The sequence below is a fragment of the Helicoverpa armigera genome, chromosome 1 (genome assembly GCF_030705265.1).
Source record: "Helicoverpa armigera isolate CAAS_96S chromosome 1, ASM3070526v1, whole genome shotgun sequence".
Classification (NCBI taxonomy): domain Eukaryota; kingdom Metazoa; phylum Arthropoda; class Insecta; order Lepidoptera; family Noctuidae; genus Helicoverpa; species Helicoverpa armigera.
This window is the reverse complement of record NC_087120.1, coordinates 8,250,570-8,271,211: the sequence shown is the minus strand read 5'-3', so window position 1 is coordinate 8,271,211 and position 20,642 is coordinate 8,250,570. Positions and strand designations below refer to the sequence as shown.

The 20,642-nt window shown below is 33.5% G+C and overlaps 1 protein-coding gene across 2 annotated transcripts in view; it reads left to right on the top strand.

The window, feature by feature from the left end:
* LOC110378121 (uncharacterized) overlaps positions 1-20,642 on the top strand; it is a 119,090-nt gene that overhangs the window by 31,497 nt on the left and 66,951 nt on the right. For both annotated transcript variants that reach the window (XM_049841632.2, XM_049841690.2), the window contains exon 4: positions 13,242-13,327. In XM_049841632.2, coding sequence (XP_049697589.2) covers positions 13,242-13,327 — 86 coding nt within the window. The remainder of the gene's footprint in view (positions 1-13,241; positions 13,328-20,642) is intronic.

Below are 20,642 nucleotides of genomic sequence, written 5' to 3'. Positions count from 1 at the left end.
ATTTCCACTATTCCACTATAAAGCCTTTTTATGGTAACCGAATTCAATTGTGCTACACTGACACAGACAGTCTGGTTTATAAAGTTGAAACGAATGACATTTATAAAGATTTCAAGATGCATTTCCTAAAATACTTAGATACCAGCAACTATGATTCGAATAATGAATTTGAGTTACCAATTATTAATAAAAAGATTCCAGGGCTATTTAAGGACGAAATGGGTGGTAAAATCATTAAAGAGTTCGTTGGACTGCGCTCAAAGCTTTATTGTATTAAAACGTTAGATAAAACTATAAAGAAGGCAAAAGGTACTAAAAAATGTATTACGAAGCAGTTTAAAATGACCGATTATAAAAGTGTTTTGTACAACTGCAATGTCATTCGCAAAAAAAATATTTTGTTTAGGTCAATAAAACATGAAATATTCACACAAAATGTAAATAAAGTGGCACTTTCAAGCAATGATGACAAACGATTGCTATTATTTGATAAAGTGTCAACTTTAGCCTGGGGAAATGCAACCATTTTTATGTAATGTGTAATAAATAGGTATTTTTCAATCCATTTTTACCTTGTAACTTCATTAATGTTGCAAAATATATGTAATTAGCTACCTAAACTTAATCAATGACTATAACTCCATACCTACTATCTATGATGTAAGTACCTACCTAGGTACATGGTAAAAAAATATGTAATTTTGAATGACTGGTGTCCTAAATAGGCATAAGCTTTTTGTAATCCATAATTGTAAGGACTAATATTAGTTTGTAAGAATTATGTATACTAACCAAAATATTTTTATAAATAAATATATTATGTTAATTATATCTGTGTTTTAATTCCTCATTGCACTCGCAAGTTGCAAAGGTATAAAGAAGTCTGTTGTAAAAAAAATAAATAGTCTTGATTATGAAAACGTATAATTGTCATGTTATCCGCAAAAAAATGTGTTGTTTAAATCAATAAAACATGAAATATTTACACAAAGTATAAATAAAATAGCACTGTCAAGTAATGATGATAAACGGATGCTAAATATCAATATTATATATTTTTAAAATATTATGTAAAACATACAATAATATATTTTATTTCCATTCCTGATGTCAAATATTTTCAAAACAAGTGCTCGAAGCATACAAGATCAGACTTGTGAAAACATTAGTTTCATGTTCATTCCTGTCTATTGCGCTTACACGTATCTGATGTTAAATATGACACCACACAGGTGCGCTCGTATAAAGTATACAGGTTTAAACTTGTTAAAACATGACATTGTTTTTTTTACGGATTAGTTCCGTCAATGTAACTCCTCATCCATACCAGTTGTCGCAATACATTCCTCTCGTACTTTCATTCTTCATACTGTGCTTTTCTTACATCCTTTCCATATTTTTTTTTAATTTTTTTACTGTATTTTTTTATGAATATGCAATGTAATGCTGCCTTACTAACTTTAAATTAGCTACAGTAAAATATTTTTGTTTCAAATTATGGTTTTTAATCATTGTTTTTATTTAATATATTTTATGACCATATTAGCGTATATTTATGAATTAAAAAACTGTAAATACAATTTTCCTATAGCTAATTTAAATACCAATGATTAATTATAATAGAAAATGAAACATAATATAAATTTAAACTTTACACTATTTATTTATTTATATAACAGTAACTTATAATATTATATGTACATTGATAAACTACAAACTATTCTAGATAAAGTTTAAACATTATATATTTTTACAACATTACTATAAAATTAACTTTATAACTGCGCAAATATAATATTACCAGAATCAACTACAATAGGTACTACTACATAGCTAATTATGGCTAGGTACAATTATTTTTATAAACTTATATTAAAATGTGATTTCCTTATATATTTAATATAATGATTACAATTAAACATGTGATGTGTAGACAAAATAATAGAAATATCCTAATGTTAATAACTAAAATCTACCTATATTATTCACATGCAACATATTTACATACATACAAATAATCATACTTAATTATAACTATAGTTTTCACAAAGTTTCCTTACATATATATAAAGATTACAATTAAACATGTGATGTGTGTAGACAAAATAATAGAAATATCCTAAAGTTAATAACTAAAATCTACCTATATTATTCACATGCAACATATTTACATACATATCTACAAATAATCATACTTAACTTATAACTTATAACTATAGTCTTCACAAAGTTTTTTGGATATTTTATTTATTAATGCCTGTGTCTCGTCCATTATATAGTCCACAGGCTCAGTCACAACGTATTGCGCGCTCATCACTAGCACTTCTCCGTCAGGGGTTGCAGGTTTTTGTTGTTCATTAATGTCCAACACTTGTACTTGAATGAGCCGTACTCCTTTTTTCTTCTCATTGTTGATGACGAACGATTGGTACACTGGAGTCTGCTTTTGCTTTTGACGTCTCACTCTAGGCTTCTTACTCGCACGAGGTTGTGGCTCTGGTGTATGCCAGCTCAAACTTGGAGTAGGAAAACCTTGAGCGTATTGTGAGAAACGAATGTCAGGAGAATCACACATTATTGATGATCTGAAACAAATAAAACAATAAGTAAGTTTTAAATCAAAATGAGTAATAAAGATATACTGATAGAAAGATATAGGGTCAATACTTACAATGTTTTATTTTTTGATGAGATGTTACCACTTCGACAACGGACAGCGCAATGACGAAGGAAGTGAAATAGTTTAATGTAACAGTACTCAATAAAGACTCGTATGCTTTGAATCAATGTCATGTTTTAACAAGTTTAAACCTGTATTCTTTATACGAGTGCACCTGTGTGGTGTCATATTTAGCACCAGACACGTGTAAGTGCAATAGACAGGAATGAACATGAAACGAATGTTTTTCATAATATAAGTATGTATAATGGTATTTTATGACACATTATTAACAATCCACTTCATCATTTCCAAACTTTTTGCTGAATAAATTAAACACAGACATGTTATTATCAAAATACCATTTTCTTATACACACAGCATTATTTAATGCACAGTTAATTCTATGATGCACACAGTTAAAGTCTCTTTTATTTTTAAAAACATTCTTTTAATGTTGAAAGATTAGGACATCCCTTTTCACCAAGATCAATCACTTTACAGTTCGTGCATAATTCTTGAATCCACTGTATTTTTTCCAAACCCTTGGTCATTATTTTCTTATTCTCGAGATATAATACTACGATGCGTTGAAATTCTTTATAATCGATGTAGCCCTCACTCCAGTAAATTCCTCGATTTCTTTCTATCCATCTCACTTGCTTCTTTTCTTCTTTAGACAAATAATGAAACGGATATGGTGGTTTTACTAAGAATGTTTGGGTAAGTTCCTGACTTACAATGGCCACTTCCTTCACGATAAAATTATTTTGATTATCTTTAAATCCTTGGAGGTCAACTATGATGGTATCTGCGTTCATGATATCTTCTTTACGATGTTACTTAATGGCTTGTATTCAACAATGCAGTCATTCAGAATGAGACAATAAGCTGCAGTTTGATCTGGTAGTTCCGAATCACTCTCAATTTCTACTCTTACATCTACGACAGGACCCGCCTTTAGATTATCTGCTTGTCTAGAGCAATCGACTACAAACAGCGGTGCTAAATCTTTAAACTGTTTCTCACTTAACAAGGGTTCTGGACGGCGTCCGTAATACGACTGTTGAAATCTGACGTATTGCTCATATAATAATGCAATTCTGTTATTAGCGAAGTTCACATTAAGACTTTCATATGGAAAATAAGTTGAATTTAGGTACACTTTTACGTCACGAACATTGCAGTGATCGAATTGAGACATGTCAGAACTTGCACTATTTTTCCTATTTGTCTGTAAGCCTATAATGACGTATCTTGGTTTTTCAATTTGAGATGCAGTTTTGATAGACCACGTATGCTTTGTAGTTTTAGGTAAAGCTGGATATTCGTAGAGATCCCAATTTCTGTAAATCATCTGGAGCGGACGATCTTTTCTAACAGTTTTAGCAAAGAAATTTTTCTTTATCTGATACTTTAACATGTGGTACGCGCCATATGATTTTGTTGATGTGAACGTCATCCACTACTTCGCCGGTGCTAAGTTTTACAGCGTTCAAATTAGTGTTACTTCGTAACAGTACCAGTTCGTGTCTACTATTTATGATGACTTTTTTAAAATCTTCAGCGAAACCGAGGATATTGCGAAGTGGGATAGAAGCAGAAAAACTTCCTCCATGATTATTTTTTATTCCATCGATATTCCAACCCCAGGCGTTAGACATCTTTGATTCGCCCTCATTCATTGATATTAACGATTTTATGGTTGTAGTTATACCAGCATTTTTATTTTATCTATCTCTACTCCATTTAGCTCATACCTAATATCTTGAAATAAGTAAAGTAGAGCATTGTTGGTGAAATGGACACTAGTAGCTTTGTCTTTCGTATCCTTCTTGCTAACTATAACGGTTCCTTCCAAATATAAAGTGCTAGCTGATGGTAATATGTACAGGTCCTGTTGATTGATAGGTATGCGTATTTCATCATTTCTATTAAAACTTGTTACGTAGGGTTTGTAAGAATGAAATTCAATTCCTTCTATTGCAGTGTCGTAAGTCGGAGTGGATAAAACGTCTAATATATTCATTTTAGTAATCCGATTGCTTTAAGGAATGCCTTATTATCTTTAGTTAATTTTATTTTCTTCTTAGAGCGTGGTCTTGTATGGTGAGTAGCTCGAGTAGAACTGATATTTTTAACTTGTTGAGGTACATATTTATTGTAGTCAATCATTTTTTCGTCTAAGATGCAAATACAGCTGCACTTCTTCACCACGTAAATTTATTAAGCGATTCCTTATGTCTAATAGCCTAATATGAATACAGCTTATATTATTTTGATTTATCGGAAAGTATATTGCGTTCTTCGGTATTTCTATGATCCTATATCCAGGTGGCACGTTGAGTGCAAATTCGTGAATAATGTGACTTGGTTCACCGTTTATAAACGAGCCGCTTACAATATCACATTCAACCCTGATCACAGTCGTAGGTAAAATGTTGACTGGAAACTGTGATACATGCCATTTATTACCTTTTAAAATCTGCTTATTAAATCCTAACAGTCTTCTGAAAGAGCTTTCTTTGCTAAAATCAATGTCTTTTGTACAGAAAATAGTAGTTTTTAACGTATTATTATTGCATAGTAGTTTTATTGTTGCATCCTTAATTTCAGATTTTAAATAATCACTGATATCTTGCAATTCATATGTACCTTCCGGTATTTCAATAACTTCGTTGGAACCGTAGTAGAACTTGTTATTCGTTTTGTCAATGTTGGGAATAGAATTAAATGTTGAAAAATGCAATAAGGCGCACTCATAAGCTCCATCTAGTTGCAACGTATTTGGATAGTATGTAGATAAATTTGACGAATTTCCAGTTATTGACAAAGTGAGTGACATTGTGGAAATGATTAAAATTAAAGAAAAACATACATTTTATATTTTTTTATTCCAAAAAGTCATCAAATACTCTAAACATAAGTGACCACAATTTACTGCATTGAATCTTTGATATCTTGTGTAGTTATAATAAACATTACAATTCTTAAAATATCGCATTAATTCTGTTGGAGGTTTTAAATCTCCATAGCTATCAAAATATTCACAATGCTTGTATAATTTAACATAAGCTACCCAATGAGTTCCTTCGTTCTTAGAATCGTCTAAGTTTACGATAGCGCATTCAATTTTTTTCGGCTTCCTTGGTAACTGATCCTTCATGTAGATTCCCGGAAATATGGGATGTCTTTTGCATACTTTTGAATATCTACATTAGTCAGAGGACGATTGGGTAGCATACTTTTAGTTTTTGATGGTTTTATAAACAAACCTTTGCCATTTTGTACGGCTTAATGTATAAACCCTTGCCCACCACTAAGCCTTCCATAACCTTATTGTGTCGTTCTGTTTCTCGTAAATTTTGCTGAGCTGCTTTGTAATCATTCACAGTTTTGCAATACCAGCGGCACCACCAGCTAAAGTTCCTAAAGCTGATAAACCAGCGAAAATAGGGATTAGAGGCAAAACCCTCCAGTCTTTGGCAAAGGTATTACTCGCGGTACTCGAATTCGATTAATTCCTGGAAACATTTTTTGCTGCTAAATAAGCAACTTTAATCAAAGTTTTACTATTCTTGGGTTTCATTTTTTAATTTTTGATCTAATTTTTGAAACCAAGCTTCTAAATGTTTTACACCGGAACCAGACTTCAGTTTTGCTTTCATAACCTTGCTCACTAGCCATGAGCTTAACTTTTCACCTTTTCCCGCATCTTTTGATTTAAGTCTTTGTTTAGCCATGTTGAGTAATTGTAAGTCAGCTTTGTGACGATGGGATAGATCTGTATGATTTGCGTAAGCAATGTCGTGGTGCATACAAGCTTCGTCTAGCTTATTCACGCCTCGATCACCTCGCAACAATCGTTTTGAAGTTTAGTTCCTGGTCCGCAATAATTGTATCCGGGCAAATGAACTTCGAACGGTAGATTATTAATTATGTTATTTACTAGTCCACCACCTTGCATTACTTTAAGTGTACTGATACAAATATTACATCTGTATTATTTATATATTTTAACTCATTATTGCAGCTTTATCAATCCAACTGTTTTCTTCATCATTCAGACCTAACCACTTCACGAACAGTTTACGTCCTCTTCTTTTTAAAACTTTTTCTATCAAATAAACATCAGAATAATTAGATTTCTGAAGTTCTTGCTCATAAAATGCCCCCAATATTATTTTTTTTCGCTGATCTTCTATGTGGTATGTTACTGGTATGGTTTTATTAATCTTTTTAATAGTAAATAATTCAGTTGACCAATTGGGGGTGTAACCTTTCTCGAAATTGTGTTTGTATTTACTGATGCGTACATAATCGCCTACTTTAAACTTAGGTTTCTTTGTATGGAGAGAAGATATTTTCTTTAATGTTCTGTTAATATTTTCTTTTATATCGTGTTCATTATATTTATTTACTTCAGCTGGTTTATATTTAATAGTCTGATGCTTTGTATTATTATATGTCTTCAATATTACTTCTAACGGTTGTCCTAACCATTTGTAGTTTCCGTTATAGCTAAAAGATTTATATAACTTGTTTTTAATAGTTCTTATTAGTCTTTCAACAATCGAAGCTTTTTTGGTTGAAAACGTTGAGTAATGGTTAATATTGTTCGTCTTCATAAGATTCTGAAACGTATTGTTATAAAACTCGGTCCCCATATCCGTTTGTAAATTAACAGGTCTGCGATTACTATCAATCAATATCCTTTCAAATGCATGAGTAACATCTTGTTTATTTTTTGATTTCAATGGTTCCGCCCAAGCATACTTTGAGAAGCAATCAATAACCACTAGCACATAATTGTAACTTTTATTATACTTTTTCAAGTTTTGCATGTCCATCAGATCGGCTTGCCACAAATCATCGATTCCTTTTAAAATAACTGAACGCCTCAGGAAATTTCTTCGTGCGGCTTTATGTATTTCATTAACTATTTGCTGTTTTGCCATTAGGGAAATTTTTAATTAACTTATCTACCTCTGCTTTAGTATAAAACTTGTCTTCGAAATGAGTCAAAACGTCTGATGACTTTGTTTTTAAATAAGACTTAACTGCATTTTGCCCATCTATTATAATTTGAGAACGTAATGAAGAAATCAGTCTATTGAATTCTTGTACTGTCTGAGCATTCATTCGATCTACATAATCCTTGTTCACAGCTTCGTCTCCTTCTACAGGAGATCTTATTCCTTTCAATCTAATTGTTTTTAAATCATAGTCTCCCGTTTCTGACTTGCACAGGGCGTTCTCATTAAAGTCAAGTAACTCTGTTAAACGTAATCTTTTATGAACGTGATGTCCAAATTTGTCTACGTTCATATTTAGGTGTATATTGATGAAAGGTTAACAATAAAATGAATACATTTTTTAAAATCATTTATTTATTATTTTATTTTCACGCAATTCTTCAATGATAGATATAATTTCATTGTTAACTCCAGTGTTACCAGCATCTCGAGAAGCTATCAGTAATTTTAACCTATCCACTAGTTCATTTGGATCATCCCAATATACAAAATCTGTGTTCTTTTTCCACATTTTTGTCAATGACAGTCCTTTTCCCTTCGGAATACTGTCTTGGATGGTACTTTGTAGTTTAAAAAGTGGCTTAATAACTTGTAAATATTTCTGCCCCTTATTACTTTTTATTGGTTTACCGGAATCATAGTCTCGTCGATGAGCATTTGTATCGAGTAGCATTGACTTATAATGTTGCATATCCCTGTCGGTTACCAAACTTAAATCTACATCTTTCTTTAGCAACAACTGTTTTAAACCAGGTGTATTTTGATATTTGTGTCCAGACACATTAATATATTCATCGCTGATTGTTATGCGAGCTGAACCTAGCATCAAGTTCCCATCCACCACTCTGACACCATATGGGACCCCGGCAAGTGCTTCTGAGGTTATTGACCAAGATGATGTATCACCCTGTTTATTTTCAACCAATGATTGAAACGAACAATCACTGTCCTTGTCGGATTCATAGTCACCGTCGACTTTACTCAGGTTTTCTTTCTGAGAAGCTGAATCAATAAATGAAATATCTGCTTCTTCATTTCCCGTAGCATATAAACGAGGAGGTTGCATGCTTGCATTTGCAATTAGGTTGAGAGGTTCTGTTACAGGCTTGAACATTGACTCCAGTGTCTGATTATTATCAATCTCAATGTCTTTCATCTTTCGTATTTTTTTCTTAACAGCTTCTGCAGCATCAACAATTTGTTTTTAATGTTTTTCCATTTTTATATCTTGATAGGTTAAGCGTTGTTTAACGAATAATAATATTTCTGTGGTAAGATACTTAAATATTTATGATCTTAATCAAAGATTACAAAAGTGTCAAATTTATTTCTGTAACATCCTTTATTTTTGGAACAATCCTTATTAATGACTATATAATTGAAAGGTTCACTCCATATTTTTGAACACATTTCACGGAATTCGCTCCATGACATATCAGTGTTGACATGTTCTTCATAAATATGTTTCAAATTAATTTCATCTTGTTTAAAAAGTATAATTAAGTTAGCATTGTCCCGAACTAACTGTTTAGGAATTTTAGTATATGTTTGGTTAAGATAAAAACAATCAATACATTTATGTCTTCCCATCGCAAAGTAATCACGCATATTGTTTTGGTTTTCGCAAGCAACATCATCAAATATGATCACAGAATTAGGTTTTGCCTCCTGGACACTCAGTACTTCCTCATTACCATGATATTTCTGGAATGATACACCAGGAACTCGTTGCAAAACTTGTTCTAAAAATGTATTTGGGTTGATGCAGAGTTTTCGAATAAACATAAACATTTTGAAATCTTAATCCATTCTCATGTATGAGAAGACCTATTAACAAATTAGTTTTTCCAGAATTGGAAGGCCCGCAAATAATGCAACGTACAGAGTTGGGTAGTAGGTCTCCATGACGAGAACCAGTATTTCGAGGCTCAATACAAACTGTATTCACATTTAATGATTGTGGCTGTTTGACAAACTTCATGGTTACTACATGAAACGAACAGACTAAAAATGACTCAATTAATTTGTTACATTCACATTTATAAGCAACATTACGCCAGCAAACACTAAATAGTCTGTTCTCATGCTCGTTTTAGTTTTAAACTAATAACCAATTGGAATGGCGCCCAATCCGTTTGCTGATCGATCAAGGTAATCCATTTATATTATTGGGCATTCTAATCCACCGAGAGCGACGGAGGCGAACGGAGTGAGCCGTAGGAACGGAAGGTGGATTAGAATGCCCAATAATATCCTACTGTCCTATTTCATTTTCGGCAAAGTAATATTGTAAAAAGTCTAAACATCAGGCGCCCTCCATTCATGTAATTTCATAGACAGCCAAAACGCCATCCGCAATTACCTTTTTCACCGATATCATAAGCGTCCGTTTTTCGTAAAACAAATGTGCACTTTAATGATAAAATTCATAATCATACTGACATTTATTTAGTCTGTGAACTTGGGTTCATAGGTATACTAACTTAAATTAATTACCAGTACTTTAACAAGACTACCAACCAGAATAGGTATAGGTACATACTACACAAGTGTAGTGAAAACAATGAAGATTGATTAAACTCATTAACAAAAGAACCTAGCTTCGTGTACGTGTGATGTGTATGGATACTATAGACATACATATATTGCGATTTTGTACTACATAATATATGCGAGCTAACATTTTAATAGTAGATATACAAGTCTACAACACAAAGTATTAAGTCTCATTTGCCTCACTCAAGTTTTAGCAAGCACCACGTGCTTAATTGTTACTTAACTTAATAATTTGAACTAGCAAACATACTGCAAACATTTCGAGCGAATGCATTGAGACAGTTCACATTTACAAATTAACTTCTAATAGGAGAATCTCTTCAAAGTTCAGGGCATATTTTAACGTGATTGCTAGATACTGTAAATTCATTTCAATTAGTTATACCCTTAAGACATCAGCAAGAGCACATTCATAAAAATACACTTTGTCTCGCTAGTCCACTGGCTTATTTCATAAAAGTTCAGCACTTTTAATTGAAAGCTTATTAATAATTCACGCCAAGTGCTTCGATGGAACACTGTAATTTGGGAGTTTTCTCACTATAATACTTAAGCAGTATGGAGCTTAATGTAAATATTGAATTTTCTTTTTACGTAGTTGTTACAATCTGGCGGATAAAACCGTGCATGCCAAGACAGCGTATAATAATGACGGTCCCGGATGTTTTTGCTGTTCACTGTAAGTATCAGATCATATTGCATTATAAAGAATCTTCAACTTGGTACGTAGATAATAATTACTAGAACATCTATAAAAACTTGTAAGTTTTATGGGAATTTCGTGCAAATTAAAGGTAGATATTATTTTTGCTTGTTTTTGATTGATGTCCCACCGAACATTGTACCGCTTCGGGTGCAATGTGCTATTGTGTTTTCAAGCCATGCTGGAACCTTATATTAAAAAAAATTGCTTGGTTGTTTGAGCCTGCTAGTCTCAGGAACTACTGGTCCAATTTAAACAATCTTTCATGCGTCGAAAAATAAGCTAATTTTTCGACGAAGGTTACGGGATATTTTTATTCAGGTGGGAGGAGTAGTTTCCACTGGACGCTGGTCAGACCACTGGTTGTATGCTTATAACATTTCAGCCAGCTTAGGAAGAGTTATATAGTTATTATTTTTTTATGACAAAAACAAGATATAATGCGCTTTTCGGAACTAAGCTGCGACGACCAGGACGCAATTTAATTTTAACGAGTTTGGTCTACTTATCATGTGAGCTGCAGATTTATCTTCTCTCAGTTTTCTCAAATCCACTCAACTTGGAATTGTAACTACGGCTGCAGTACATACGTAACGGGATTTGAGACAAATTGTATCGCAATACTTTTTTATTTTGGTAGTTTAATTATGGACATGCAGTATTGTACTTTAACATTATCCCTTCAAAGTGAGGGTAACTAAAGAGACTTCTAAAGTATCGTTATCACCCATGGAGGCTTCTTTAATAAAGAATTCGATGCTTGCAAAGCTACCGAGTCCGGGAGTAGGTACGAGTCTAGAGTGAAAATAAGAAGATTTCACGTCACGACTGCCAAAACAAAAACGTGAATGATTAGTTCATTCTGTTTCACGGCATAAAAAGCAGGTTTTGCAGAATGTGTCAGAGACAGAAAATGGGCATAGCAAACTTTATTTCTGTAAAAAAAGCTGCGAAAAAAGCGATTTTTTGTAAGCTAAATAAAGTTTGGCAGTTGGTGACATTTGAAAACTCACTGATATTTTTTTTAAAGTAAAATGTTATCCATCTAAATGTTTAAAATAATAAAATTACAACTTGAAAAACATTCCAAAGTACAACGTTTTATGGAACGGAGTTTATTTTTTTTAAGAAAATCAAGTTATTTTGTCCGATGAACTATACAGTATCTATAATTTATTTTTTGTTTTACATTTTATAGTCCCACTGTGTCTGTCTTGTCAATCATAAAATAACAAGTTACTGTTGTTTGTCTTTATTTACGACGAGTTTTGACAAAAACCATTTTATTTAAGGTCGTCTGATTGGCTTCCATCGTTTCCATTTAAGTCAAGTATGATTTGGTATCTGTATTTATTTTACACACACCGTCAAATTTGATCACGTAGAAAATTATTTCCCAATTTGATACTCAATCACATTGAATAGAAGCTTTTCAGTGAAGTAGGTAGCGAGCTCAGCCTACATACGTATTGTTATATACATTTTTACCTCGCCTGTTTTACATTTGATTAGGCTACTGTCTTATTTGCATGGATGAGAACCGAATATTAAGTTGAGAATATGTATGCAATATGTCAATTACTGAGGGATGGTAAAACTTGAACATATAATTGGGTACATTTTGAAAGTAGCAGCATATTCTATGCTCTAGTTAGAGCACCTGTTGTCGGCATGTTTGCATAATTAGTCCTTTGTTTGAAAACAAGTTATTTATTCTACTTGTGTGACACCAAAATGATTGCGTCGTCGTTCATTTTAAATTATTTTAAATTTTTCTGCTTCATGAAATACATGTGTTATGAGGCAAATGAAAAATCTTTTAATTTTTTATACAATTTTTAGATATGTGAAATGATACGTAATTATAGAAAATAGAGGTAAAATCTGTCTGAACGAAATGGGGGACATTTAACAAGCCATTTGAAGTTATTAGAGTTTTGGAAAAATCGTATAAATATTACGACACTACGGATACAATATTTCGATCATCTTGCTTTATGACATAAGTACCTCTTATAAAAGGATTTTATGAACATTACAAAACAAAATAAAAAATAACCTGTAAAAATTATTAATTGGTAATGGACGTCCTAAAATAAATTTATTATTAAAAAAAAAAACAGCATACTTACATAGGTACCCTCCGTGTTTAACCAGAGTCGTATCGGCACTATGTTTAAATTAGTATTATAGTTATTTAGTTAAAAAAAATATATTTTATGGTTTTTAAAATACTATATCCTTACAATATAATGACCTTTGACTAATTAATGTTATTTTCTTCTAGTAACCGTGTCGCTGAACATAACGCTGCTGGCCTGTAGTACTATAGGACTACTTGGGTGCGTGCTCCTGATATTTGGCGTTTATAAGGTTGGTATATTATTGTCATAACTACTACGTATCATAATTAAGACACAGTTTTCTTCAAATACCTACAAATAGATTTGTCGGACATAATTCTTACACTATAATACACAATACTTACACTTACTTACTTATATAATGCTTACTACAGAAATTCACTTACCGATCGCTTATACCTAACCTAAGCAAAAATCCATTGCGTAGTTTAAAAGCTATAAGACACACAGTAATCATTCAAACTACGACGGAATTTTATGTATGCTTTTCCTACAAGAGGCTACGTGTAATACAGTAGATTAGACCCGTACTTTACAAGGGGCTAGTTTATAATTACTTGTAGCGATACATTAGGTGTTAAGCGCCGCTCGAAATTGACTGACGTCTAGATATTATTAAGGTCTACGTAATTAGATATGTACGTCAGCTAGGGGAAATATATGTGACATGTAGCGGTGGCGATTAAATTAATGATTACACGCCGCTGAACTAATTTGACAGGATTAAATTTTCTTCTATCTTTTGCTGATATTTATAATGTACTAAAAGACTGGTCTCCGACAGCGGTTCATCTGCATTCCCATAGGAGATTCAGATAAAAAGTGTATATAACACTGAAAGATTTTTTCAAACTGCCGTAGTTCTGAATTAGCGCGTTATTAGACAAATTGTTCGGCTTTCTTAATTACATATTTAATTTTGTAGACTTTAATGTAATATCGGTCTTGTTTTATCTTCATTACTAGCAACTAGCTTAATATAGTTTAGATTGTAATTCTGACTTACACAGTCTGTAATTAATAAGCCCAAAAGACAATTAGAGGAAAAGCGGTATTCATTTTAGGGCACCGAAACCGTGAGTGTCCTGCCGCTTTGTATTCAGTTCGTTAACTAATTAGCGTAAATATCAGCTTTCATGCCGCAAATTACGGTCAAGTAATACAAAAACTGGCGTAAAATGTTCATGTTTATTGTTACTACATTATTCATACTGCTGCAAACAAAACCTGGAGAATGGGTTCATTTATTATTGAATTAGTTCGGCGCTCTCTCAGTGTGTACAGGAATTGGTCATGAATGTTTTCGTTTCCAAACCTTTTTAATATTTCCCGTCTGTTTTCGGAGGATTTAGAGATAATAAAACCTGAGTCGGAAAGTTTTCCTCATCTCCATTATGAATTGACGTCATCACCTTATTTTTGTTGTCAATAAACTTGAGAATCTTGTATAATACGGAAAGTGTGCTATTCAAATAACTCGTGAATCGTGATAGATAAATCAAGACAGTTCCAAAGATCTTAACTTTGATCCGGTCGGCTGGATTTCATCAGCTTTTTAAGATGTACTAATATAGTACTTAAAAGATAAAAGAACATAAAAATACACATTAGAAACAAACATACTGGAATAAATAAAACTATTTACTCACTTCAAAAAGTATTTTCTTAATAAACGACCTAAAGAATTCTTACTCCTCTTTATTCATAAGCAAATAAAATATTTTTATATTACAGTTTAGGCAGCCGCTCATTGCAAAGAGTTCCGATCCGTAAGCCACACAGGAAAATAGATTTGCCAATAATTTTGTAGTTGTGAAAGGAATTCAACGTATTTTTCCTTAAACTGCCTCGCCCCACTCGTGTATATGTACGTTTGAAGTAACTCCAAAGCCCTCAACATACACGAAGATGAATCATTTTTTTGATTGTTTATACCCCAGAAGCTCCGTAACTACTGAACTTATTTCAACAACTCTTGGACTATTGGAAAGCTACATCATTCTTGAACAAGGCTAAGCAAAGCTAAGTATATTTTGTCCGGTTACGGGAAAAAGTTCCATCGGGACGCGGCTTAAACTGCGGGCTTAAACTACGTTTTATAGAAAATCAACCCACGCGATCAAAATATCACATTGAAACATCCGACAAAGCGCTATTACGAATCGTTTATATTTGTTAACAAGGAGGAGTACGTAGCTACGCACAGCGCAGGGGCGCAGATGGAGTCGGCTCACCAGTCCTTATTCGTAATTAAATAAGAACTCGTACAAGTCTGCTCACATTGTTGAAACGTACCTACTTGGAGTTTATTTAGTTGGAGTTAGTATTTCAACATTGAAACAGCAAACAATTCATAAGAGAACACAAATAGCTCCCAACCCACATTCTTAATCAATGCAATTGTAGAATAATTTTGCGAAACTGACGTATGCTTAGGCCGTCCCCTTCTTAATTGTGAGAAGGTTTTGGGCGCGGCGAGGGGCGCGGGAGGGAATTTACGAGGGTGACGTACCCTACCTTCGTATACCCCTCTGCTCGTCACCGCAGCTACAGTGTTCTTTAGAGAAAGGAGCTAGTGTTAAAGTATATTTGTGGCCAGCTTTTTGGTACCTTAGAGGGTACTAATCCTGAATAAAAGATGTTGTGTTGCGTCAGTCGTCGGTTAGAGTGGAGTTATTCTACGATTAAATAAAGCTACTGTAAGGTGTTCCATGAATAATGGTTAAGATTTTAATCAATAAGAGATGCCTTATACAGAATAACTTAACAGTGAAACATTGATTAAAAGAGTGTGAATGAATCGTATCTACAAGATTACTTTACCCAACTGAAATATCGGTCGATAATTGTCATTATAGTAATGGTGTGTGCTGAAGAGGGTGGACGGGACGTGTGAACTAATTGAATAATTTTGCAATCGCTACTAACCCTTGAAGCCGGATCTCGTAACCCTCCATGACACATTCAACATGTCGATATTCGGAAACCGTTTTCATTGAGTGACGCCATCATTTAACCTGCCCAAGTTTTAGTGAATTGTATGGATGAACCGTTTTGAATTATGAAATTCTAATGAACAATGTATTCTATGATATTTACCTTAATCGTCAAAGAATACCATATTTGGCAAATAAAGCGACGCTGTACGTTTTGAGTAGGTAACTTGCTATGGGTGGATATAATTTACGACCGAAAATGCCGGGCATAGCGGATGCCGTGACACATGGCTTAAGCGTAATGTAGCTTCCACGCTCGTCAAAGTACAATTTAGGGTTGTATGCGGGTGCAAGTTTTGTCGAATTTTCAGATATGAGCGAATAACACGTTCAGAACTTGAAACTCTTGTACGTTTCAAACTGCGCTCGAGCTTATTGTGTGTAACGTATGATTTACGAGCGGGATTCCTAGCTTGCACTAGCTTGACATAACATCGAGTCGGAGTCTCGAAGCTACCAGCGTTGAATAACACACTTTACTATTGTGGATAGCATTTTTTTATACAATTTTGCAAACGATATTAGGTAAAAGTTATTTTTTTTAAATAATAATAATTTAATGTTTTTTTTTTGTACTTGGTTACTTTTCGGTCACAAAAAAAACACTTGGCAATTATTTATCTATTTCCTATGAAAAATAATGTTTCAAAGACATAATACTTTGCATCGACATCTTTACCTACATTTTTTAAATAATTTGATTTTTCACAACAATGGTTGAGGTGTTCATATAACATACCTACGTAAGTGAACATTTAAAGACTAAGCAGCGTTACCCACCGTTTGTGTGGTGTTATACAGCCTTCATTAACATCTTATTTATATCAACCAACTTCAAAATATCTAGATACATTCGTAAACGATTTATACTTGAAAACGTTTCTATACTATTGTTAATTTATTCACCTTATAAAGGCAGGTTTCATGTACCTGTCCTGCGATCATGTATAATCCCTTAATCGCTCGTTCAGACACTCTTAAAGAGATGAACAAGCTCTTAGAAGAAACTATCAGGGATAAGCTCATAAGACAAGTTATTTTTCGAAAAGTTACTTACTATTGTACTTGATATTCTTTCAAGACTAGTTAAGTACATTGTCCAGTATAGCTCCGATTTAATATTCTACTAACGGTTAGACTGTGACAAGTTTTATCCAGCCTACAGGAGTAATGGACAGAATACCAAAATACGCAGATGATAATTTCGACATTGAATCACGCCTGATTTTCTCAAAAGAAATGATTAACAGATCTATCTGCTTGTTGGATGTGTGGTTGTTTACACTTTAATAAAGAGAAACCATTTTTTTTGTTTGTTAAAGGCTTCGAAACTGCTGATCTTTTTTGAAAAGTTATTTTAATTTTGGGAAGCTAGAGTATTCCAGAGTAACATAGGCATTATTTTGTCCAGGCACGGGAAGAAGTTCCTCGGAGTGCGAACCTCGGGGAACCAGCTAGTGTTATATATATTAAAAGATAAAAGACGACGTGCCAGCCATCAAGGAAAATCTTTTCCCGGGTGTTCACAAGCATTGCGAAACTGAAAGCCTAATAACCGAAAACCACGGGAGACTAGCGGAGCCTTTGGGTCACGGCTAAGGCATCAAGGCGGACTCATATAAAGAAAGGTTGTTATTAAATTGTGAGAAATAAGCAGTAAAATACTGTGCCTATCTTCTACAACTGCAACCCGCATTTTCGGAAACGTAGTGTGAAAAAGAATATTCAGCCTTAATGGCTGAATATTGTTTGATAAAAATGACACTCCATCACAGTCACATTTTGTTCAAGTAATTAAATGAAAGTATACCTTGTAGGTTAAGATAAAAACATTTCATAGTTAATCCCTACTAATATTATAAATGCGAAAGTACCTCTGTCTGTTACGCTTTCACGTCTAAATCACTGAACTGATTTTAATAAAATTTGGCACAGAGATAGAGTTGACCTTGAGAAAGAACATAGGATAGTTTTTATCCGGGACTTTTGAAGAATTCTCTTGGAAACGCGATATAACCGAACTTTAAGCGGGCAAAGCCGCGGGCGGAAGCTAGTTTAAATATATTTCAGAAAGTTTTCTTCTACAAAAGTAGGACTTTAGACAAATTAAAAATTTTAGCTCAAAAATCTTTAAAGACTTTTTTCTAACATTTGATAGATCAAACTCGAGCAACTATTTTGAACTTAAAATATAAAATATGCTAATGCTTGCCTGACAAACCGCAATAAGTTTCAAAGCGGTTACACTACTGAGTAACGTGTTGGTTACACACCCTATTAGAGGGGAAAGTATTAGAATACCCTTCGTAGGAAACGTTAATGTTGCAATCACATTTAAATATACCATTACGATATAAAATGGTTTCTATTGAAATGTTTTTTTTTATCTTTTTGTGTATCTAACGTAAGAACATTGTTGAGGAAAAAAAAATTGTCTATAATACGTAACAAGGCGATCAGGCTGTAGGTACAATACAAAGGTAGTCAAGATTCACAAACACTTTTTGACCTTCATAACTTATGACCCATACGACTAATTAAAAGTAGGTACTTACTTTTTATAGCGCCCTGGTGCTGTAAATACAAAAGTGAGTAAATGTAGAAGTCATTTCAAATTAGGTACAAAGTTTCGTTGTTATCTTTCCTTCACACAGCGTAACCAAAGAAACTTTTCACCATGTTAATACTTCGTGACTCGTTAATATTACATTGCTTTATTCGCGTCTAATGTATAAGGGATACGTATCTTTTTGCGGGCGTAAATTACATGTACAATAAATCCAAATATAAAAGTAGTCGGCAAGTTCGAAGTTATGGACACTTTAGGGCCTTTGTGGTCCTCAAAATGGATGATTCTACGATATGAGTTTATCGAATAATGTACGACGATCAATCATATAATTCTCTTGCGATCGTTAACCAATTAAGGCGCCGAGAAAAAAGGATCAATTGGTCTACTTGACATTGATTATTCTGTATTTTATGGACACAAAAGCGCTTAAGTAACTTGATAAGTCTGTCTATCGCGCTAAAACTACCAGACTGATTTTGGTACATATATAATATAGACCCTGAGCAAAGACGTAGGACAAGCTAGTTTTTACGCGGTTATATGAGGATGGTTCCCCGATAATTGGGCGAAATCGGGAACCAGCTACTTAGTTAAAAATAAAGTACCATCATAACATAACACACGGCATTTGTATTCGCTACGGAGTGTCAAACTGAAGTCTGTTTACTAAACCTCGGACTAATTTTGAAACGCTACACCCAGATAGATGGGATCAATTTATGATAATAATACCAATATATTGATTTATTTAACTGCATATATTTATGCCCGAGGCGACCTACTTGAGGAATCGCAAGGAATCATAAGATGCATTATGGTTATTTAATGTCGCTTTATGTGGCACTAAGGGTGCATCTACACGGTGCAAGTAGCTGGAGCAAGTTAACATGCGCAAGTGACAAGAGCACGCAGGTGGGTATTTTGCTTTGGTACATACGCGAGTCGCTGGTACATGCATGTAACCTGCGCATGTGCCTCAACATGCACAAGCTACTTGCACCGTGTAGATGCATCCTAACAACTAATGATATAGGTGATCAAATGGTTTAGCTTTTCTTTAAAACACACCTAGTATCAACATAGTATTATGTTATAGGCTTCACTAATAGGTGTAATTATAGCAGATATTGGTAATCCGACTCGATTCCGGCGGTCGGCGTTTGTTAATCTCCGGTATATATCTTTGTACAATAGTTAGGATATTACCGTCGTTAGTAAATTCAATTGACCGAACTATTACAGATATTAAATTCAATCTCCTTTTATTAATAACCATTCAATATTCTGTGCGAATGTCAGGAAATACCACACTATATTGCATATTTAGTGGCGATTAGGTATTCGTTTTGAGAATCTATGAGATTTTAATGAACACCAAATATATAGGTTGGTAATAGGTATGCTTGGTTTCGCTATGCGCTACAAAAATCCGCTAATTTGAAAGCGTTGTTACGTTCTCGCGACTACACTTTACAATGAAATATTCCAAATGGAAAGTACTGTGTAAAAATAGGTTAATGTTGTTTGTAAATATAATGCAGACTATGTACATACTTGACAGAGGTGTATCAGCAATTAACACCTTCATTGTAGGTATATGACGTCATCGCATTAAGGTAACGTGACATCACTGAATGACGTGAGCTTAATTATCTAATGCTCGTAAGTACGATGGGACAGGGACGCATTAAACATGAAAAGGTACCTGAGGAAAGTTTGGAAAATAATTTATGATGTGTCTGTTATAATTATTTTCATCCATCGATCGGCTTTCAAGTTCCACATAACCTGCTGTCTAAGCTAACTTGTTGTTTGCACACGTAAAGTTGATTACGTAGGTAAATAATTGTTATCTAATATATTTTATTACTTATAGACAAAAAAAGAAAATAATACTTCGTTACTCCCGCTACAAAACAGATGGTCAGTTAATTTGATAACACTCTCTCGTAAAATTACATGTTAGGTTACTATCC